Below are 25732 nucleotides of genomic sequence, written 5' to 3'. Positions count from 1 at the left end.
AAAACTTGTCAACATTCAACTGTAGGACAGTTTCTGAGAAAGTTTCAATTTGATAGTTCAAATCTTGCCCTCCCAACTTGTCAATAGTGTCATGCTCATGTGTATTGACAAGGACAGGATACCTGTCTGTGAAGAAGCGTAGTGAAGAGAAACCTTTGCTGACTTTCAGTTTTGGATCAGCAACCTCTGCGTGAATCAGAAGTTCATCATTTAGAGGGAAATGTCTCATCATGTAATTTATAGCTGCAATATAGTATTTCTTGACACTGGTGTAGAAGCTGATCAGGTCCAGGTCCTTTTCGTATTTAACAATGTATTCCAGGGCAGCATTTCCAATAGAAACTGCCTCATCAGACTTGTGTAAGGATTCATTGTTGTAGTCAAGTTCAGTGATGTTGCCTTCAAGATATTCTGGCTTGATGTATCTGACAAGTATATTTTTAACTTGTGTAATCAGAGTTCTATGCATAATGTGTATGCAAGGTTCTTCTCTTTGCAATATCAAATTGGCTTGCTCAAATAGAGGAATTGCAGACTGAAGAAAAAGACAAAATAACAAGTTCATTTTGTTGTCCACGAAAACTGTTAACTTATCTAACTTGCTCTGCACATAACTTTTCTTGGTTACTTCCTTGCTAGCTTTCGTTTTCTTATCTTTTTTTCATTGATTGTCTCTTCTTTAGTTCAAGGTCAGACTACCTAAACATATATTGAGTTATATCAAATGTTTCTTTGTCTGCTTTTGGAGACTGTTGTCTTGTGTCCCTGTGTGGCTGGGAGGGTATCTTCACTGTGTCCTTGTATGGCTGGGAGGATGTCTTGACTGTGTCCTTGTGTGGCTGGGAGGGTATCTTCACTGTGTCCTTGCATGGCTGGGAGGATGTCTTGACTGTTAAAGTCTTGCTGCCTGACTGAGCTGCACGTTTAGATCCTTTTGAATCTAGTTTTTCCTTTTCACAGTGAAAATACTTCTTCAATGGTTTCCACATGTCCAATATTCTGTTGAGGCACACCCCAAGTGACAACCATCTTGTGTTAACAAGTTGTAGAATTTTTTTTGTTTCTTTTTCATGCAATCCTTGAAACCCTTTGAAATGTTGCTTTCTGCTGGTACTCTTGTCCAGAAAATAGTAGAAATCTATCAATATATCAAAAACTGGGCAGGGCAGTTCTATGGAAGCTTTCTGGATAGCAATATTCATGAGGTAACAGGCACAGCCCATGAAGTAAATGCTAGGCTGTCGTTTTGAGATGTGTCCCATCACACCTTTACCTATACCAGACATAACTAAGGCATTGTCTGAAAAAAAAGAAAACAGTTTTTCTATGGAATTTTCTTCTTTGTCAGTTCGTGGTCCAAAAGCTTGAAAATATTATCTCCCGTTGTAGCTTCTTTCCATTCCACCATTGTCACAAGAGAACAAACAATTTTTCTAAGCAAAGGGTCAAGATATCGTACAACCACTGGATACAGTTTTGAGTCATCCATGTCTGTGGATCCATCTGTGGCTAAACTGTAAACATTGTTAGTAAGTATGCTTGAAATCATTTTGTCATCTTCACAACCCAACATTTGTACAATGGCTGTAGTTTTGGTTCTAGCAGAGCCATATTTTTTTGCCATATCAGAGTCTGGGAACATTTGTCTGAATAAATGTTCTGCATGATTGGCTACAGCTAGGGGCAAATTATAAGCAATGACAAATTGTGTGAACACCACTTCTGCATTTATGGTTTCTGCATTTATGCATTTTATGCGTTATCTGCATCATTTTTGTCTTCACATGAGCCTTTTGTTGGTGAGATGCCAATTTTGTATGTCTTGAACTATCGTTTATCCCGCCATGCGCTACATAAAAATCGATGTGACAAACTGCACAAAATGCATGACTGTCACTGACTTTTGATGCAATGACCGGGTATTTTGTACTATACTCTTTCCTAACTTTTTGATTCACAGTTTTAGTCATTTTAGATTTGCCAAAAACAAGACAATTTGGTGAACAAGGCCTCTTTTTTGACATCTTGTGAACGATCACATTGGTGTTTCTATGCCGCTTATAAAACAAGAAATACCCATGTACGCGAGCGCTGATTGGCTGACAAGCACTGATGACATAACTATGGATTCCCCCATGTATCCAGTATGGAGAAACACTGCACTAAAACTATTGGTAGACATCGGTGATACAAATATTTTTTATTATTTCAAGCACAAACATGATTATCGCAAGTAGCCATTTGAACTATGTCGTTTATTTATTATCAAAATCTATTTGTATCTCACTAAAAATTTTCTTTTCACCCCTTTCAAGCCCTGGGGGAACAATTATCACTTTATTGTATAGGCCTATATAATATATAATAATGTGGGAGTTGCAATAAGTCTTAATATTTGTCTGTATGAGCATATAGTCGTAATGTATACACCAAAATCGTAATGATTATGCTCAAATTGTAATGCTTGACATTTCTGAAACTACGCTGAGTCTTCTATCTGGTCTGGAACTGAATCTATTCTCAATGTTCATGGAGAGTGAATTAATTCTATGTTGATAAACAGGTACAATTCTCTTGACGGCTTGAAGCACATAAGTTTTTTCACTAATGATAATATCTAATTTTCTCGTAGAAATAACAACTTCCAAAGTTATTTCTCTGAAGTTGAACAGTTCATAATGTTCAAAATATGTGAATGTTTCTGGCAAAATTTTGTAGTTTTCTAATTAATAAGCATTTGTCACAATTATAGCCTCCAAGGTTTATAGCAACCAAACAATATTCAATTAATGTCTCTCTTGGCTCATCAATTTATCTTTAGGTAAGATTCTTGAAATTTCAACAATATTTGAACAACATTTTCCCTTAGCATGTATTTCATCATCTATATTTTATCAACCAACCCCTGAAAAAAGTACAAAATTATTCTCTATAAAATCATCATTGCTCAGACAAACCACATCTATTATTGTCTTCAGTTGTGTTTGGTTACAGAGCTATCAAATAGGAAACCACACCTCTCCTGCCACACCCACCTATAACATCCTCTCTTTCATAATTCATTAATAGTTCTCTCTTACATTTAATTATATAGTACCTATAACCAATAGAAATTTAAGGTTTTCATCTCTCAAACAACATTGTTCTCATGGGAAAATTAATGACTAGCATGGATGAATTTATAATGAATCTTATTGCAGAGTTAAAAAGCAAGAAAGGTTTTGAGAGGTAAAAATATTTGTCTAAATTTGACAGGTTTTTTTGTCTACTTAATATTGTTTGGTATATTATTCAAACTCAGTGGACTCAGCAGATAGCCCAGTGTGGCTTTGCTATAAGAAAACACACACACACTCATTATTCAATAAAATTAAATTTATTAAGAAAAGAATTATTAGTTGTATACAAAATTGGGGTTCACTCTTTACAACAATCAAGAGCAAGAAAAAAAAGATTGGATGAGTTGTTTTTTTTCATGTTTATTCTTTATAAGTCACTAAAATGTAAAAATAGGGACCTTTTTAGGTTAGTTAAGATTAGATTAAGTAAAATAATTAATTATATAATAAAAATGTTTCATGAGGCAAGCACATGAGCTGCTTGTACTTGTCGTAATAGCTCATAGTTAATGTAATTCAAGAGTGTAACATAAGCTACACATTTCCTAGTAATTAACAACTTATAGTGGTGAGGACAGTAATGAGACACAATAATCCATGATGATGAGAAAACTCACTTCTAGAGAAAAATATATATGTAATTAGATACAGTTTAAAAGGCAATAAAACAATACAAGTTAATTATAAATAGATGTATAATGTTATAAACTTACAACTACTTAGAATAAAAAAAGGTAGTTTCATGTTACAATTTGAAGTCATTCTAGAAAGAAAAAAAAAGGGTAGTTTAAATTTATTTTGATTTTTTTTTTCTGTGGTTACTTAGATAGTCAAATTAACATTTTGTTTTGAGATATGGTAGAGAAAAAAACAGGTTAAGAAAAAAGTTTTACTGTAAAATAACATTTGAAATGCATTTAAGAGGTATTAGGGATTACACAAAACAAATTCGAGATTTTTAAAATAAGGAAACGTATTTTTAATTTTAACACAAAAATTACTTTGCACACACACTATTCAACATAAATACTCAATATATTCAGGAACAAGTGTTAATTATATTTCATTAAAAATACTTCACTAAAAATATGATTTTTGTGTATGTCAAAGACTTATAATATTAACTGAAAGACTTCTAGATTTTGTGAAGATATGCATACTATATTAAAAATTAGAAGTATTAAATCTGAAAAGTCTTTAAATGAAAATAAAGAGGTCACATGATCAGTTACATAGATCAAGTCCATATTGAGAGAGTTAACTGGAAAAGGGGAAAATACTGAGAGGAATGGGTACTGTGTAACAAAGAAGGAAAGGGATCATATGAAATTGGAGAAATGGATGAAACAGAACATAATTGAGGAATCACACCTACAAAAACATATTTATTAAGCCTAGCTGATTCCACCATAGGAGCATAGGAAGAAACAACAAATTTAGGTGAAGGAAAAAAGCTGTCAAAATCTTCATTTATTTGAACAGTTTTGGCAAGTTCAGGAGAAAGAGGAGCAACATCAGAAGAAACAAATTGACTCATATAATGATGAATCTCATGTCAGATGAGAGTTGACAGGTTCATAGCCGAGTTACCTACACCTGTACACTGTTTGAGTTTGCTAGTAGATGGAATTACCTCCAAATTGGTAAATTGTACTTCAGAGTTTATTGTGTAACAATGAATAATCAAAATACAATTTAATGAAAAAAAATGTTTAACTGAGTAAAATAAGTTATCATGAAATTCATGAACTTTTGAAAAAGAAGAAAAAACAAATCCACCTCAAAATTAATATAAAAGATGAACTAAGTTGAATGAACTAACAGGACTGAAAAACAGAACAAAAGAAAATCTTGAAATAAGTACTGCCAAATGAGAAATGAAAGTTCAAGAAAAAATAAGAGGGAATCACATGCATCAAGAGAGTGTGTTGGAATCTTATTGGTGGAGGGTTGTCACATGATGCAGATGAGCCATTTCATTGTAAGATATGCGAGATCTTATGGCCTGTGGCATACAAAACATTTTTGTGTGTTTCGAGGGAAGCACTAAATGAGAATAGCTATTTATATGAGAAGAGGTAATGTATCATGTCAAACGTACAAGAGTACAAAAGATAAATGACTATCAAATATTTCCACAAATTGTTTAATTTCTGAAATTACACAAAAAATTAATTCTGCTAAAAATTACCAAACTTGTTTAAACTAAACCATCATTTTAACAAGTTTGTGCATGTGTAGTGTGTGTTCACTTATAACTGATGAACTACTAGAAAAATTCTTAACAAACCTGACAAGTTCCCTTAGAGCTCCTTGGGGAATGACATAGAGGGACTTGCATTTGGATCTGATCACTTTGCCAACCCTTTTCAGGGGTCCTTATATTTTCTTTATGTACTGGTTCATTGAACAGATATATCAGCTAGGATTTTTTGAAATTTATAAGCAGAATAGATCTTTTGGGCAGTAAACAAAAAACTTTGGGCTTTCTACAGTTAGTTATACTTTGTTACTCATAGAAGTTCACATCATGAGGTTTTCTAATAAAATCAAAGAATATCATTATTTAAAAAAACAAACAAAATAAACATACTAACCTGAGCTTTGACATTTCCGTTTTCTGTGGCAGCCTGTAGTTGTATCTGCTTCTTCTTTCACAGTTGGCACTGACCTACACTTCATTCTACAAAAAAATGACCGCCGAGATCCTGGACAAAGCCTGCTCTGTCCAGAAGGCATATCAGTTTTCACAGGCAGCATGGCTATAAAGAAATCAATGTACTTAAAGATAATAAACTAAAGATATTCAGGAAACCAAATGGTTAAATTGTGTGTGTGCTCAGATACAGCACTATAGTTAGTGTTCATAAACTGAGTGCTTGGCAAGTTTTCAGCATTATATTTATAATCAGTGCATATGTTAAACTATATACACATGCACACATATATATGTATCTATATAAAAAACACTATTATGTTCAATCAAAAATGTAAAATAAAAAGGCATGAGATACTTTCTCATAAATTTTTAAATAAAAAAGTGTCTATAACTAACAATTGTTCTGCACATTTTAAAACATAAGCTTTAAATAAATAAATACCCACAGTTAAGCAAATGTTTATATAAAGTTTTATTCTATTTCAATTTAAGCCTAAGATTTTGCTAACATGTAGTGCACAATGATGATACTCCACAGCACATCTGTTTTATCATGCCATATCAATAATGCCAACTCTATCACAAATGTGACAAATAAAAGAATGCAATTAAGTGCTTTAGTAGACTAGTATTTTGTAAAATACAATCACATTTCAGTTTTAATATAGTAATATGTATGCACATGTATAATATCTAAAATAACTTCTTAAATTTCTGTTATTTTTCTTACAACATGAACCAGTAAATAAAGAACCATAGAAATAACTATCTCTTCTAATTATGCATCTTTAACTCATTTGCTGCTTGCCATAGGTTGCTAAGTCTTTAAGTTTTATATATATTTTTTGAAATAACCATAAATTATAAACTGCTATATTAATACTATACAATTCTATAATTTATCTGGCTTAACAACCAATGCTGTATTTGGGTCTAAAAAAATATGGAATTTCAATCTCACTAAAGCTTCCCCTTATGTTTTGACATTAAGCTTGGAAAAAACAAGTTTGGTGCTGAATAGTTCAATTACACTGGGAAAGTCTCTACAAAGAAATATTGAGCTTTAGGCTGATTATTTACATATCATAAGCATGTCTTTCCAAAACTGGAAAGAGGTGGGTAAGATCATTGTGTTTGTCCAGTAGAAATAACAATAGCTCAGCGAATATGAAAAAGAGAGGATCTTATTTTATATTCTGCTTGTTATTATCAGTAATTTGAGTTCCTAATTTGCAAAAAACTATAGACTTTGTATTTCAACATCAAAAACATCTAATTTAAACCAATGCTGCATTCAACATACGACACACAAAAGTAAATATTTAGAATTTATTTCTTATTACTTTTAAATTAAGAAACTAACTAATGGGTCATGCTAAATATCTGAATTATATTCTTCAATTTCATAACAAAATCGACATTCCTTTTCAAAATAGTAGTTCAATAAAAATTTGAATGTAAGCCAACAAACATGATATGACATGACCCTTGGCCCATAGCAATAGGGTTAAACCTGTCCTTACACATACTGACCTTCAAATTTCTAGATGTTGCTGATATCAGGTAATTCTGTGCTTGATATCTCTTTGAATTATAGCATATATACATTTCTTTATCTGAACAAAAATATGTTTGAGTTATATTGTGGATGATGATTTCTTTTTTCTATAAACCAAATTGGTATAGGTATGAGACCTGTATGTTTCATAATACAGAAAAAACAAGAAATCCATAATTACACTTGCTGACGAAGTTTATAATGTCTTCATAATACACTAGAAACTGATATTTTATAAAATAACCTACAGAAAATGCATGAAAGTTTTAATTATACAATGTTAATAACTCCAGTGACTACAGCACAAGTAACAAAAAAAATTGCAAAAATTAAATATGATATGCATTATAAATTATCTTGGAAAAGCCTCAAATTTGCTACATTATTTATTACAATATGAAATAGCCTGAAACTAATTTAAATTGTAATATAAACTTAGAAGTTAATTAAACGTAGAGATAATAATCAGTGATGTCGAGAAAATCCACTTGTATAGAAATATATATGCAAAAACGGCTCTTCTACGTAAAATATTTTCTCAACCCAAACGAGCCATTTTTGCATATATATTAAACGTAGAGATGTATCAAACTGTTGATGTTTGCCAGCAAGATTAATACACACAGTTTTCTTTCTTAACACAAATATATTTTAATACACAAACAACAACACAATTTATAATAATGGTTATTACAAATAATGATTGATGAACAAAAGTTTTACAAACTTAGGAACAATACTGAATCTTCTATCTGGTCTAGAATAGAATAGTTTATCAATGGTTCACGAAGAGCAAATGAAGTTTAAGTTTATATTACTTCACTGAGCACAAGTAAGTTTTTTACTGATGAAACTATCCTTGTAGAAATACTCATGTCTGAAGTTAATTCTCTGAAGTTTACCAGTTTATAATGTTTTATATCTATAAACGTTCTTGGTCAAATATTTGTAGTTTCCCAATTGATAAACATTGATACAACTTCCAAGGTTTAAAGTATACTAACTGTAGCAAACTCCATATTACTGAACTGCCTCTCTGCATGTCAAATTATAAACTTAAAGGCAAAATTTTAGCAAGTTCAGTTGGCAATAATACCGGCAATCATTAGTATTTTGCATACACACATAGCACTGTGTTTATTCTAACAGTCGAGAATCTTCTACAAAGTTAGAGAATAGCTGGGACTTTTGCAATCCACATTTAATAATACAAGTTACATGCATTTCTAAATACATGTTAATCTGAAACAAACTTGGATATTAAAATAAATAAATAATAGTAAATCTGTTACAGATGTAAGGATAGCAAGACCAAAAGGTACAGAAACAAGATAAGAATGAATGCATAAAACTATACAAAATCCCTACATAAGTAGTCAATTATTTAAGAGTTAATCTTACAAGCTTAAGATTATTTCCCATTATAAGACTATATAGCAATATTCACTTTAAATGCTATACAGTCTTACAGTGGTAAATAACCTTAAGCTTGTAAGATTGATGCATTGCTAATTGGCTACTTATGTAGGGATTTTGTACAGTTTTGTGCATTCACTCCATTTTAAATGATTTTATTCAAACCTGAATTCATGCAACACTTAGTTGTATACAAAAGTTATTCTTATAAAGTTATGGCTAATTAGTAGTGATTCTTGTATGGTTTTGTGTATTCATCCCTACCTTGTCGCAATACTTTTTGACACTGCCATTTGTACATCATACTTAATTTTTACAGCATCTTTTTTATATGTTTACCCTCTTTTTTATAAAAAAAATTCAATGAAGTAGGTTGAGAAGTAAACATCTGTTTTATTTTTATAATTCAATGGTAATATATTTTGTTAATATCATATTAGTTTTTGCCAGTTCCTTCACTGCACTTATAGAATAACCTCAAATATTGATATTATACCATACAACTGGCTATAATATATTATTAAAAATTACTTGTCATAATCTTAAGTTCTTGGAAGTAAAGCTGAGGAATCTACAGTAAGAAAACAACATATGAAAAATGTGTAGCTGTATCATCCCCATATTCATGATTGGATTCCTTTGGGCACTGCTATCCCTATATTACTTATTTTCTGATGTTTTTTCCCAACTGAAAGTTAGTGTATTCTATAAAAAGATATAAATATATTTAACATTGTCTGTACTAATTTTTTTCTCCTCCACTTCATACAAAGTACAGAGGGTTCGCTCCCTAAAGACACCAATATATAGTGTGCAAAGTGCTGAGTATAATAAATGTTACAGTTATTAATGTTCATCAATTAGTATCTGGTAATTCCTGTTTCACCCTGTACGTAAGTTTTTAAAAGAACACCAGCTATTTTGTAGGAAAGCTAACTTTAAGGTATAACAATAAAATTGTGTAAACTGATTTATTTTATTTTTAGCTTAAAATAAGCATTACAGTGCTTAGTGATAGCCTGTTCCTAAGTGCTCTTAAAATGCATTTCTATCATACTAAAACCACTGCAAAAACTTCATACTATGTTTGGCTAGCATGGGAAAAAAAAAAGACAAACACTTTGGCTCTTTAACTAGATCTCAGTTCTCCACTTAGCAACACTTTTCAACAATATTTGGAGTCTCACAAGCTATGAACACTCAATAAGGGCAATTATGTACTTAAATAAGACTATAACTCAACTTTAGCCATTATCTGTAAGCACTGCAATAGGTTGAATGAAGCAGACTTTTTTTTTTTTCAGCCCATCTCTACATACTAAGCACTAAATTGCTTAGTGGTGGTATGCTTATGGATAAATGATAATAAAGTATAAACTGACACATCTAAATGAAAACTATTTTCTAGTATATTTTGTGCAATGTTTCAAGCAAATGCTCTTTGTCAGACAGTAAAAACCACATTAGAATGGAATTAGGCTAAAAAATAATCATTATAAGGTATGTTAATGCAAAGGGTCTAATTACGTGTATTCAATGTGAAGAATGGTAACAAAAGTCCTGGTAAATATATTATTGAGCTTGTTACATGGATATTATTGAAATTAGCATGGAAAAAAGTAAGTGGAACAAATAAAACTGTAATAAATATAATATAATAAATATAAGCACAAGAAAGGAACAAAGTAAATTTGCAAAATAATGACATAATTGCCTAGTAAAATAAAATAATAATCGAGGGAAATAACTGTGGGATGGAAAAAAAACTTTAACATAGGTTAGGTTCAAAAGAGAAATTTTAACCAGGAGTAAGAAGTAAGGTAAATGCATCTAAACAAAAGGCTTACAGAAATTAAATTGGAAAAACGATTGACACATGAATTCACCCAACCACAAAGGTACCTCCAACATGAAAGTCTCAAGTCATGAGAAATGCACCACTCTTAATAAGTTAACACCATCTTTTCTTCCAACTGAACATAAAATCCCTTTATGGTATAAAGGAAACATTTACTTTCAAATAAACATAAAACACCACCAATTTTTGTCACCACACTTTATGCTGGACAATTAGAACCTTTGTATTATCTTATCTCTTAACAATTATTCCTGAACCTGCTTCATTTGTAACACAGCCTTTGCTACCTGACAATGGGTGTCTGCTTGAAACATCATACAAAATCAATTGGAAAAGTTTTCATTTAGATGTATCAATCCATTCTTTATTATCATTAATCTAACTTTGTCTTTTCACATCTTACAGAACAACACTTCTTCAATAGCACACCTGCATCTAACAGAAATGTAATGTTTATTAAAAAATGTATATATATTTTGTATCATTTTACCCTTGCTAATGTTTTCTATCCATAGATTTAATTATATGCTGACTACTATCAAATCACTACTATCTAATACAAGTTTGGAGATACTAACACTCATATAAAACAATTAAAAGTTGTTTTCACAAGAATCTTTCTAGCAGTTAAAAGAAATTAACTACTTTCTTCCATTCTCAAGTTATTAGGCCAAAATATGTTACTTACTTTTGGCATCAATGAGACGTTCTTTGGGTGAGAGATCAGAGGAAGATAACTGTTCTTTGACCTTAGCTATGTCCTTAGGATGAAGAATATCAAACCAACTTTGACCCAAAAGGTCTCCCTAGGAGGAACCAGATAATTAAAACAACATATTTGAAGCAGCAACTGAAGTATGTTAAACATGGATACTAATATTTTACTTCACACAGCTGGAAAGGAGCAATTTCTGTTTATGTTACTTGCATATTTCACCCTTTTTCACCATATTGCAAATGCAATAGACACTGCACATTTTTCAAAACACATAAAACTGTGACAATTAATAAGAGGTAAAAGCACTTGTTAACAAATTAATTCCAAGTGTTATACTAAGATACCAATAGTAAGTTTAACTTCTTAAGCGATTACCTGACAATGGACTCTTGCAGTAACCTTGTGAATAAAACGTACACTATACTTACCAAAATAGCGACTTTTTAGCACAATTTTAAGTAGTAGTAATGAATTATACCATTACAGTACTCCATCTTCACAAGTGGAGATATGTCATACAGCTGAAACTCTTTAACTGGAGAAACCAGAAAGAATCTCTGACTCAGGAATACTAAGAAGGTCCCTCAGTTTGAGATGTAATCAGGGTAGCATGGAAAGTAACATGAATATGAGGTCTGTTCAAAAAATATGCGGACTGACATCATAAAACAAAACGTACTTTATTTAGAAGTTACAGGTCTGGGACCCCTTCAAAGTACTCTCCTCCCCAATGCACACACTTATCCCAACGGTGTTTCCACTTGTTGAAACAGTCCTGGTACGCTTCTTTTGTAATGTCCTCCAGCTCCTTCGTCGCATTTGCCTTAATCTCGGGAATCGTCTCAAATCTTCTTCCTTTCAAGGGTCTTTTGAGTTTGGGGAACAAGAAAAAATCGCAAGGAGCAAGGTCAGGTGAGTAGGGGGGGTGGGGAAGAACAGTAATCGAGTGTTTGGCCAAAAACTCACGAGTTCTGAGGGCTGAATTTCGCAGCAACGTGGTGCATCTTCAATTTTTTGCTCAAAATCTCGTAACAAGATCCAACTGATATCCCACACTCTTCAGCAAGTTCCCTGACAGTCAGACATCGATTTGCCCGCACCAGGGTGTTGATTTTGTCGACGTGTGGGTCGTCAGTTGACGTGAAAGAACGTCCAGGATGCTCATCATCTTCAATGGATTGTCGACCATCCTTAAAACGTTCATGCCACTTGAAACATGCCGTACGCTTCATAGCAACATCACCGTAAGCCGTGTTAAGCATAGCAAAAGTTTCAGTTGCAGATTTTTCAAGTTTAACACAAAATTTCACAGCAAGTCGTTGCTCCTTCAGGTCATTCATTCTGAAATCCGCTAAACGAAAAAATCGCACTTCACTTAAAACCGCGTAGCTAATACACAAATGAAGATATCTGCAATCGGGAAATGGTGTTGTAATCAGCTGATCTGTGCGAACCTAGCGACACCAAGCGGATTCCCCTGGAACCAACTGGAGCCACGCAATTCAAACAGTCCGCATATTTTTTTAACAGCCCTCGTAGACAAATCCCCAAAAGTCTTAGACATCAAGAGAAATTTAGTATATTCTGGTTTTGATGTTTCAACCAGAATGTCTCCAGATATTAATTTGTGAACAGATTTGGACAAACCAGGAGCCCTTCCAATCCATTTTAAATTTTTTTTTAAAAAAGCAACATCTGCCTGAGGAACTTTTCACATAGGGAGTGTGAAATGAAGAATCAAGGTACAATATTAACTATAGCTTGAGACTGACTATTACAGCCCTCCAAGTGGAGTTGCTTATCAATCAATGGTTGTTTAACCTTAGTAGTGAGAGACGTTAGAGGCCATGAGAAAAATAAAAGTTCAACGTCCACAAACACTCCACCACCATGAAGCCCTACAAGAGAATGCATTACAGAGCTGAAAGCAAAAGACTTGGCAGCAATACCAGGGTTTCATGTATACAATACCCAAATGCCAGCATCATACCCTATGTCTATAGTATCTGCTGAGAGCATCCATTACTGATACTCGGTTGATTCTATCCCAACTGGACCAGTCATCTACAGGAATCCAGGGACAAAGAAGTGTGTTACATTTGAACCCCTCAAGATCCTTTCCTCCCCTTCATGGACTGCCAATCATGGCAAACGTGGGTGGACGTTCTGATTCAAGAGGATGTAAACTGAAAAGACAGAACCTCCTCTCGGAAGTCCACTCACCACATACAAACATCCACGCCAAGGGGCAATCAAAAGGGTTTGACTTCTGAATCCAAAACTGTATTCAGATATAAAATCAGACAAGACATGACAGAGCTACACACTAACAATTTGTACTTGATAAGAAAAACACTTCCGAACCATCCAAAGAGCTACTATGCCATGGCTAATATAAACACAATGTTTAGCAATAAGTCCACCTACCCATCATATGTATTGAATGCATAAGTCTGGGTTTCAAAACAACCTGAACAACACTTCACATACAGCTGTTCTGTCTCAGCTATAAGTAGTGAAGAGTAATGAGAGGTATTTATCAGAGGGTGTCTGGATTAGGTTTGGTGCACTAGTAATAATTAACCCAATCATGATGGATATCCATTACTGTGCATGTTACAAGGTTTTAAAGACTTATGTTAAAAATTTTGTTAACCTACTTTCTGTTTATGTTATACCAATATTTTAAAAACCCCTTATGTTTAATTCTATATCATCCAATGTTTTAATCTATCAAATGACATATTACATAACACTGTTTCCAAATGGAGAACTGTCAATTTCATTGTTAGTACAAAATTTGTTACCATCAGAAAGATTACAATTAGCTTGGATAATTCTGTAACCAGGAAAACTGTTAGGAGAAATTATCTACTTTTTGTACATTATTATTCTACATTCTTTGGTGCATTATTTAATTAAATTAAATGTACAATATTTAGTGCATTATAATCATTAGTATAAAAGAAGTAAAGTGTTAATCAACAATCAACAGCAAGAAAAAGAAAAGATTCAGGTAAATTCTTTATTTTTTGTATTTTTCTCTATTTATTATTTTAAAACTAAAATGTAAAAATAGGGATCTCTTTAGATTGGTTATGGTTAGATTAGGTAAAATAAATAATAATACAATAAAAATGTTTCATGAGGCACATGTACAAGGAGTTAATGTAATTTGATGGAATAATATGAACTATACTTTCCTCAAGTGACATACAACTTAGAATAGTAAAAAGAGTAGTTTGATATGGTTCAAGGAGAAACCATGTCTTTATGGGCCTCGCTTTGTGCACGGGGCCATTGTCATGCTGAAACAAAAAAAGCGCCTTCCCAAAACTGTTATCACAAAGTTGGAATCACACAATTCTCTAGAATCTCATTGTATGCTGTAGCATTAAGAGTTCCCTTCACTAGAACTAAAGAGCCTAGCTCAAACCACGAAAAAACAGCTCCAGATCATTATTTCTCATCCACAAAACAAAACAATTGGCACTATGCATTCAGGCAGGTAGCATTCTTCTGGCATTTGCCAAACCCAGATTCATCTGTCAGAGTGCCAGATAGTGAAGCATAATTCATCTCTCCAGAGAACATACTTCCACTGCTCCATAGTCCAATGGCAGTGTCCTTTACACCACTCCAGCTGACACTTGACATTGCGCATGGTAATCTTAGGTTTGTGTGCGGCTGCTCGTCCATGGAAACCCATTTCATAAAGCTCCCAACAGTTCTTATGTTGATGTTGCTTTCAGAGGCAGTTTGGAACTCGATAGTGAGCGTTGCAACTGTGGACAGATAATGTTTACATGTTTATACGCCAATCTTTGTCTTTGGAGATTGCATGGCTGTATGCTTGATTTTAAACACCTGTTAGCAATGGGTGTGGCTGAAATAGCCAAACCTACTAATTAGAAGGAGCTAGTGAGGGTATTATCCATACAAAACGTATCTGCACAGATCATGGGTGTACCAAGATAAGGTTGGTACTAGAGTGGGAAGCCACACTACATCATAAACTTAGCTCCTGTATCAAGGAGTGATCATCACTAAAGGTCAGCCCCAACCTAAATTCTAAAAAGTTTCAAGAGAAACCTGTATCAAGAATTGTTACTAAATAATTTTCTCCAAGACTCTTCTCTGGGTGCAAACTTAATTGGGCCAACTTTAGTAGAGCTTTCAGTAAGTATGATGTCAGCTTTTATGCCTTTGGAAAGAGATTGAAGTATCACAGAAATAAAGGAATTACAGTTTCAAATAATTGTTTCTTTTAATGTAATAATTTATGTTAAATATTTGAAAATAAAGTAGAAATATGATTACTAGAATGCTGCTACTATCTTAATTGACTTTCAGCACCTAATCAAACCTGAACTGCACAATATTTTTATTACTACAAAACAAAACTAAAAAAAACAAACTAAACAGTAATGATGCCAAATGTCACAAGGCTAGAAATGAACTGGGATATTAATTGACAAATTACAACAATCATAAAAGACCTTGGTAATGTTGATAAGAAGCAATTTTAGACTAGGAAAAAAAGTTTTATTCTTGTGCTAATATGAATAAATAATTTCTTTTTAATGTTATATATATATATATAATCTTTTACTTTAGTTTAAGCCAATAATGATGGTCATAACACTAACTTTTACATAGAAGGAAAAGTACCAATCCCAAATGACAGGAAAAGTTTAAGTTATTCTATAAATTTAAATTATTTCAGGTACTTTAAAAGGGTTAATTGTGTTGCACTCTTGGTTTCACTCAGATCCAAAGCTCTGAGCTACTTGTACTGCCCACCAGGAAATGTAATTGTTAAGCATTCTAGACATGCTAAGAGCCATTGAAAAATAACATACAGCAAATCAAATTTTTATTCTTTAAGTTGTATTACATTTTGTAATGTGAATGATAGTGTGATTTATTTCTAACAATTTAGTGCAGAATTTCCTGTTTCTAAAATAAAATTTGGCATCAACATTATTTATACAAATGTTAATGTTGAGCTTTGCTCAAACAGGAGATAGATGAATACCTAGACTGACACTATGTTTCACAATTTATATACCATAATTTTTGTTTATTTAGAAACAGAAAATTGAGTTCCATACTCTAAACCATCTATTTTCAATTCAGTTATGCACATGAAAGATATGCTGCCATATATAACTGAAAAATTGTTATTAGTAATTTATAAAATTATTATTTTCATTTTATATCATATATAAAAGTTATATTTTCATACCTGGGAATAGTTCAGTATCTGGGAAACTGACTCGGAAACAAACAAAATACGACCTCTGTCACAACTTACTACAAATAAAAAACCTTCAGCTGCCTGTAACAGGAAACACAAAGAATGTTACCACATGCAACTATCATAGTTGAAAGATATCCTTTTCTCAAATGAAAATAACTCAATGAATACTATATTCTCTTATATATAGTATACAAAATTTTAAATGTATAAAATTTCAATGGATAATACATCTGAAACCAAATAAGTCAAATACAAATATTTTATAAATTAATCAGCAACTATATTTCTTATACAGAAAGAAAAGAAAATTAAAATACAGTTTAATAAAATTAAAGGGTTCCAAACATTTTGTTACAAACAAAAAGCCACATACAAACAGATGTGCATCTGTAAAAAAAAATTATATAATTTAGATTTTTAGGTAGTATGGGCATCAATATATTAAAAGTACTATTACTATTTTTCACATAGTGGTTTCAGGAAAAATTGTTGGTCTCAAATTTGGAGAAAAAAATCATAGAAAAAAAATTCTGGAATGAAATATTAATTAGTAACACTCAGATGTAACATGTAATATAGATACTTGTGGCATCAATGAGTTATTTCTCATAAAGATTATTTACTAGATGCATATATTCATTCCTTTTTAAAAATATTTTGGACGTATTATTAAAAAAAATAATATATTTATCTAGTTTAATACAATACTTTTAACAAAACAAATATTTAGTGAATCAGCATTTATTTAGCATATTTCTTTAACATCTCTGTAAATGTACATACAACACAGGCTCTCAATTTATTGTCTACAAAGAGCTTTGGAAGGAATTTTGAAAACATAGAAGTTTTTAATGTGACTTAAAACATATAATCTGTTCCTTTTTGTTTAATTATATTCTACTTTGTTCATCTGGTCAAAAGGAAAATACTATCCTGTCACAAAAGAAGAATTTAATCATTTGAGATATTTTTATGAGTGGTAAAACTAAAAATCTGGAACTGTTTTGAAGAAGTTAAAAATCTAATTTACGTCATTAGGCAATAAAATAACTATATCATTGTCCATAAAAGTTCACTTAAGTCCCACAGAGCTCAAAAGGTTAAGAATCTCAATAATGGAAGGCAATTTCAATTCCAAGAAGTTTGAAAATTCTTCACTCCCAGGCCAAGTTTTAAACTGGTGCAATTGTCATTTTATTTTATTGCAAAAATATTGCTACAAAGTTTCTCAACATATTTTGTACAACAAGTCAGTTCTATTAAAATAGTACAAATTCTCAAATGTAAAACAAGAGATGGATTCACAAAGTAAAGCTCTAAAAAGAAAAATACTGACATTTCCAATTTATCACTGTTCTTAATGTAACTTTTATTAAAAGTCTTATTGTAATTTTATGAACTATGACATCATGAGTGAAAAAAAGACTCATATATAAATCAGATAATTCAAGCTCATAGCCACTTCCATTTGAAATATTTCAAACAGACCCTTAAAGTACATATTTAACCTTAGACATTGCAAAAAAAATATTCATTTTATTTCTTTGCATAATTTTACTTTTCAAAAATTATGTTCAGGCATCTTCCAGGTCAACAGTCAAAGTAAATCTGTAAGTTATGATACTCCACATCTAGAAGTTCATTGTAATTACATACATTTATAGTAAAGACTTTACTGATCTTTACTCTGCAATAAAAGGTAATATTTTCATAAACTGAAAATGTATTTCCAATAATAATTACCTATTACTCAACTGCCACAGTTTCTGCTTCTGTCCAATTTAGCAATCTTCTTTTTTTTCTCACTTGCTCCAATCTTTCATATCTCACTCAAATGCCCTTGGTGATATTTGTTTTGTGATACTCTCCACCTAAGTCAATGCACCCTTTGTCTCAGTACTATATATAAGCACCACATTTAGATAATTTTATCGCATTTTCAAGACTGACACCATGCCAATCTATAACATTGGTTCTTAGTGAGAAGGAAGGGAGGGAGAGCGTCAACAGAAGCAAATATTATTGGATATATGGTTTCAATTAAGAAAAACTTTTGCTTTTAATACATACTTACCTATACTGATACTTAAAGCTAGAATTCCACACTGAGAAGATGGAGGAGCCAGTGAGGGCATTATCCATACAAAAAGTATCTGCATAGATCATGTACCAAAATAAGGTTGATACTAGAGTGGGAAGCCACACTACATCATGAATTTAGTTCCTGTATAAAGGAGTGATCATCACTGAAGGTCAGCCCCAACCAGATAGCCAAGATTCTATTACTCAGTGTTGGAATTAAGAGGTTTTGGTCCTTATATTCCATGTTGGTGGCTTGAGCAATTGGACAGCAAAGTTACACACACACAACACTGAAGTAAACAAACCTTCTCCTCCACCTGAAAAAGCCTGAAAGGCAACAACCCAGACTCAGATTGACAGGATCACACATGCCGTAATCAAGCAAAGGAACAGAACTCATCCAGTTTGGAATTATCAGCATTCATCCTCATTCCCCAACCACGACACAATCTTCTTGCCCCCAGAATTATGGGGAGGATGTGGAACAACTGTGCACAACAAAGAACACTCAGTGTTCAGATTTTTGAGGAGATAGTAAACATCCTTCCAGGAACAATGTATTAAGCTGATACTGATCAAAAAGGAGAACCATTCACACCTCAATCAGATAACTAAGCATCAAATCTGAGCCAGTATTAGAAGAAGGCTCCTGCAGAGGGTGGTACTGCTTCTAACATACATCTGGGAAAAAAAATTCAGGGACAGAGGTAGGACAGTTCCCAACTTTGCCCTCTTCTCTGAGAGTGGAGAGATTTGCTTTAACAGTCTGGGGAAAAGCCTTCGTCAATTAAATGAATAATTTTCCTAAATTTTAAAAGTAAACCTATGCAAATTTATTTAATCTGATGACTGACAGGAATGGGCAGGATTCCTTTTAGCTTTACTCATGAAAGTCCATGAGTAGTGTTCTTATGGAACACCTCACTTCTGCAGAACCTGTTACAACTGGTAGTAATTATAGTGAAACAGTGGTTGCTAGTGCAGAAATGGTTTGATAAAACCATACCTGTCTAGGCAAAACTTGCTACAAAGTATGATTCTGTGAAAACAATGTAATAATCCTGAAAGGTAGAAATAAAAATACTTACCCCTCTGAATAATCTAGCAACAATGATTAACATAATTACAGGAGGTAGGCAAAAATCCACAGATGAAGAGACTGCCACATCAGGCAAATAATTTGAGATAAAGTTTTTGGGGAGTACCAGTAAAAGCCCTGGACCCATGGTTAAGGTTACTATAAGTCCCGTAGTTGTAGAAACCGAGCCCCAACAGCCCTTGAAGGTATAAAATAATCACTAATACCTCTGGAAATCTGACTAAACACTGAAGTTATTCTGTTCCGTCAGGAGACATAAATCTATGCAGGTGAAATACAAGCTTTTCCGTAGAAACCCAAATTCTGAGAATCAGATGTATTATTGGAGTGTCAGAAAAATACCTCTACCTAGTGGTGATAGACTAAATCAGAAAGTTCTAACAATGTGTCAGAAAAGGCCTAACTGTCCCTTTACATAACTAAAAAGTAAACCTTTTAGTATAAAATACAAAGTTTGTGTATAGATAAAAAAGAAACATCGCTCCCATCAAATTAGTTGAATGCTCAAAAGTAACTGGGAAAAAGTCCAAATATCACACACTTGAAGAACCAACAGAAAAGAAATAAATTATCTCAATGAGGCTGCCTTTTCATTTTGCATAGGTCATATAAAAATTGTGTTGATTCCCAGCAATCTGAACAGCATTTTATGAGGTAAAGTAAGTTGTTTTGCTCTAAAACACTTTCCAGCCACCTGCTGTGTCCACCCTATGGAACTGAACCCTTCACCAGTGCTACTAATCCATAAACATACCACTGTCCAATGGGAGCGAGTGAGTGCGTGTGAAAATCCAACAGCTTATAAGAATGTAAATAAAAAAACTATCTAAAGTTTCTCCAAAATGTTGAGGATCACCCTTAATTACAGTTTCAGAGCCCACTTGAGGACCACCACAAATCCCAATGTATGTCTCCATCTTATTATGAATAACATCACCAACAATGACAGTAAAAATTTAATAACTTACTTCTAAAATTAGGTACTTTAGTTCTTCATCCGAAAGAAAAGAAGGCTTGTAATGACCTTCTGTATAAGAATTTATGGAACCTGAAAAAGAATTAAAAGAAATTCTCACCTAATATGAAACATGAATAAGTTTACAACAGTACACATACTATCAAATAATAGAATATCAAATTTAGTTTATTAAAAATCTGGTAAGCAACAGCTAAGGTGAGACTTGTAGTTTTGAACTGACAGCATTTTACATGATTAACATTGGAAAACCATTTTCACTTACTTATATTTAACTTCATACTGGATCACCTAATGAGCCCTGATGCTGAATGAAGAATATGCTTACAAATCTTGCAACATAGAAGTTGAGATATTTCTCTCCAAAAGTTGTCAGTTCTTTTATCACACTTTTTAACTTGATAACTCAGTATTCCAAATTAAGTGTTTGAACTAATAATTAAAAGGAATTATCAAGTTTTAATCAAACATGAAATCTAAATACATTCAATGTACTCTAAATAATTCAATACAAACATACATCTCTTTTGGAACACTCATCTTTACAATCTTTCTCTGCTGTTACTTTTTTTATACAAAAGTTAAAGATCATCTCAAACTGAAGAGCTTGACCCTAACACCACATTTATCAAAATAACCAAATTAGCATTTTTGCTCGAATGTCATTTCCGCATACGTTTGACTTTAAAGAGTATGAAATAAACTTGGAATTACCAAGTTTTGGAATAAACAATATGACAATGTTTCCTTTTTAAATATGGAATGAAAGTCTGGAGGTACAAAACTTCTAAAACACATATGACAAGAAAATGCAGGGACAGTCATTTCTTGCTGAGATTGTATTTAGTTCTGACCCCTTCTTTTTCATGACTGATTAGAGCAGAAATAAACACAATGATCCCAAAGAGGCAGATCCTCCCTGCAGGTCATCTAGTAAAGAACTGAAATAAAAAAAACTTTGTTTGAAGCAATAATATAAACTCCCTCAATTTCTTTGCCCAGTGGACAGCTTCATCTAATGATCTCTCACTCCTTAAATAAATAATCCTTTATCACTTTTAATGAATGCAATAACAGATATGCAAAGGATATTTCAGTGCCAGCCCATTTCAAACCAGATGCTTCGTTCAATGCTGAAATATCCTTACAAGTAGAGATGTCACCTGCTAACAAGAGCAAAAAGCAAAGTAACCAGAGTTAATAACTTTCTGAACTACTTGTTGTCACCATAACAGTGGGGAAATTAAGTAACAGAACAACTTGAAAACTTATATATCACTACTTAAGGAAGAAAAGCATTACATGTCTCCATGTCACATTGACTAAATAGAAAAAAGCATCCTGTCATAACCAAATATAAACTTACAACACCTAAGAAGTAATGTTCATGTTGTAGTAATTGGACATCAATTGTTGTCATTCTTATTAACCAATACAATTAATTAACTCTAATTATTGACTGATTATTTTTATTTAAAAATTTCTTGTTCAATTACTACTTGCTCAACATCTGATATATCACAGCTGTACCATTATATTCATCAAATACTCATTTACCTGTCTCCAGCTCTGACCTTCAAAGTTCTTATCCAGCCAGCCAAATCTTAAATCTGCATCCTCTTATCAATTTTACCAAACACGAAACAAAAAGATGATGAGTTAATCTTATCAGTTCACTTTATAATTTTAAACACTTTAATCAGATTCCCTCTAATCCTTCTTTTCAAAATAATTTTAAGAGCCTTAGCCTGTCCTAGTGTGAACAGCCTCTTCCATCCCAGGAATTATTTTAATAGCCCTCTCTTTTCACCCTTTCCAAAAACTCAATTCTCTTAAGAAGCCCAAGACTGAACACAATTTTCTAGAGGAAGACTAACCAGCAAGCTGTACAAAGAAATGTGCAATACCTTCCTTTGCCTTATATTCAACATTCCTGCAGACACAACACAAATGTGATTTGCTTTCCCACTGGGAACAGCAAATTGCCTGAAAGGCTGATATTATGAACAAATTTAATCAATATTTTGACCGTTCCTTTATCAGCATTATCGATATCACTATATATTTATAGTTTATACCAAACATTTGAGCAAATAATCTCTGCACTTCACCTCCATATCTGCAGATAATAACTAGGGCTAGAATTCTATCCTTATTCTACTTGTTAGAAACAGTTTGTGTACTATTTACTCACACAAGGTTCCCCCATTATGATTTTCCAGCCCTATCTTTAAACGCCAGCTAGTGTGAACCAGACAAGTAAGCAGAAACACCTCCTAAATGCTGACTTCTTTCATGATAATTCACAGGATAGGTAAATTTGAACTGACAACTGACTATATTACCATGAAAATACCTCAATACCTCAGGTGATCTTGCAGAACACCCCACCCAACAACAGGCACTTGTTGAGCCAAACTGAATCGTATGAACATTTTTTATTATTCTGGCTTGATGCTAGTTTATGGTAAGTATACACTGGAAGACAACATTAGCCACCTAGATGAATCCTATGAAATAAAAGAGGAGCCTTGAAAGGGAAAATGTACATATTTTACTCAAGAACAGTGTCAGATTTTATGAGGCCAAGGATTATTTACAATAGGTGTTTATAACTTAATGGCAATAAATGTCAAGAATAAATGATCAGCACACAATAAATTTGTTTTAAAATAATATATTCAAAAGAAGTAAAGCATATGTACAAAACTTTATTAAACTAATGTTTATCACAGTTGTATCTAAACCTTTAAATAATTTTCTTTTCTTGTCAAAAGTCCACACAGACTGGTTCAGTTAGAACCCAACTGACAAAACAAATTCTTCTCTATCTTTCTCATTATACAGTCTGTGATAAATGTGCTTACATTACCCCATGGGTTACTACATTTGTATCCAGAACTTTAAACTGTCTACTTTTCATCAAAATACACACAGGAAGGTTCAATTATTTTAGATCAACCTTTGACAAAGTAAGTTATTTCTCCTTACCTCTGTTAAATGCCACCCATTACAGGCAGACTAATAGTGATGCAGTCTGGCTTTGCTTTAATTAATTTAACATTTTTCAGACTTAAATTTAACTTCTTTTGGTGGTTACCACAGTTGTATCCAGAGCTTTAAACAAGGTCACTTTTTTTCAATCAAAGGTGCACACAGACTGATTTAGTTATTTTAGAATTAAATTGAAAAATTATTTTTCATACTTCTGTTGTTACAATACAGCTGTAAAACTCACTATAGAAATTACTTGTTAATGCTAATTAGTCATACACTGGATAACTTCATGTTTTCTTTCACTAACTAACTTTTTTCTATCTTCCTTAATTTGCTGTATCTGCACATATTTATAATGTGCAAAAGAAAAAATTAGAACTATTTATCCCTCTTGTAGCAACAATATTACACATAACTTGGAAGCTTCAAGTAAGATGACATCAACAATATTACTAAAACATAGTACAACAACTGAACTGCATACACAATGTACAATTCATACAAGTTACATAACAAAACTTGTCATAACTATTGCTTTTAAAATAATTAACTTTTAATAATTTTGTTATGAAAACCAAATCATTAAATGTGTGTATGTTTTTCTCATAGCAAAGCAATATTGGGCTATCTGCTGTGTTCACCAAGGGAAATAAAACCCCTGATTTAAGCATTATAAATCCATAGACTTACCACTGTGCCAGCAGAAGACAAATCATTAAATACTAAATTATAAAATAAACTATAAAACACCTCTTAAACTAAATAGTCTTGTTTATCTAACAGATAATAAAGTAATGAATGAATGGCAAGCCAAGAAAGCCAAAATCTATCAGGAGATAAAACAATCAGAATGTATAGAGAAGATAAATGTGTAAAGGAAGTCCACATACCTGGAGCACCTCCTCCAAGAGCCAGCAAGGAAGAGAATGAAAAGTGACAAATAGAACGTGGTCATCCACATCCCATGACAAACATGTCAATATAGGAGTCAACAGATCAATCTTGTAAACAGAGGAGAAAATAAATTAAAAAAAAAAGATGGGTCCCAAAATAGGAACAGAAGAAAATAGAGAACTCTAAAGTAATAGGTCCATGAAAAGACACATGAAACAGTCCAACAAGATACAGGAGCCAAGCCTAGTTTAGGTGGTCCAATAGGAGAGAGACGGAAAGAAGAGAGATATGAAAGAAGCACAATTTACCCCTTAGTAGTCAAAAGTATGAAAAAGAAAGGAACAATCCAGGTAGAGGAAAGGATAAGTTCAATGAAAGAGAGTGTAATATGAGACATTGAAATAACAGTAATCATAAGAAAGTAAGAAAAAACAATTCAGGATAAAAAAAAGAATAAAAAAAAGGCAAAAAGGTAAACAGCTTGAATGGGGCATGCACAACATTAGGCAAAATCTCAATGAAGTCTTTACAGGCAAGAAAGCAAAGAAAGGAGGATGGAGGAGTAAAAATAGCAGAACAGAATGGAGAGGACAGGTGAAAAAATACTGCTTTGTATCAGGAAAGAAAAGGGGCCATGGACAGAACCTGCCTGACAACTAGCAATGGTTAAAACCAAGAATTTGTTTTGAGAAACAGGCTTATAAGAAAGGTAGATAAAATAAGAACAGGTTAAGAGAGATAGCTTCACAAGAACATGAAAGCTATGGGCAAATTTATGTGAATGGATTCAGAAGTGTATATTAAACATCCAAAAACAAACAGGTATGGGAAACAAAGCCACAAGGATGGTTGGAACAGGAAAAGGCTACGGAAAAGACTATCTGAATCATGACCAAGTAAACCACTAGTAGGAGCAGGAATGGAATCACCAAAAAAATGGAAGATCTTGTTTAAGTATTTGTGGCAAAGGACTTAGGTCCCAAGACAATCCCCTTCCCAAAATGGAGTATCATAAAAAAAAGAGGAGGTAGAAGAAGAAGAAACATCCAATAGCTGGTTAGCAGAAATAAATGGTCAAAGAAAAAGAATGTAT

At 32.7% G+C, this 25732-nt stretch overlaps 1 protein-coding gene across 7 annotated transcripts in view; it reads right to left on the bottom strand.

Annotated features, from left to right (window-relative positions):
• cyc (basic helix-loop-helix ARNT-like protein cyc) overlaps nt 1-25732 on the bottom strand; it is a 163744-nt gene that overhangs the window by 54878 nt on the left and 83134 nt on the right. For all 7 annotated transcript variants that reach the window (XM_076472614.1, XM_076472610.1, XM_076472616.1 and 4 more), the window contains 4 exons: nt 20741-20820; nt 16577-16669; nt 11299-11416; nt 5717-5881 (listed from right to left, as the gene is read on the bottom strand). In XM_076472614.1, coding sequence (XP_076328729.1) covers nt 5717-5881; nt 11299-11416; nt 16577-16669; nt 20741-20820 — 456 coding nt within the window. The remainder of the gene's footprint in view (nt 1-5716; nt 5882-11298; nt 11417-16576; nt 16670-20740; nt 20821-25732) is intronic.

This window comes from Tachypleus tridentatus, chromosome 12, assembly GCF_004210375.1.
Source record: "Tachypleus tridentatus isolate NWPU-2018 chromosome 12, ASM421037v1, whole genome shotgun sequence".
NCBI lineage: Eukaryota > Metazoa > Arthropoda > Merostomata > Xiphosura > Limulidae > Tachypleus > Tachypleus tridentatus.
The sequence above is the reverse complement of the archived record's forward strand: the minus strand, read 5'-3'. Positions and strand labels throughout refer to the sequence as shown.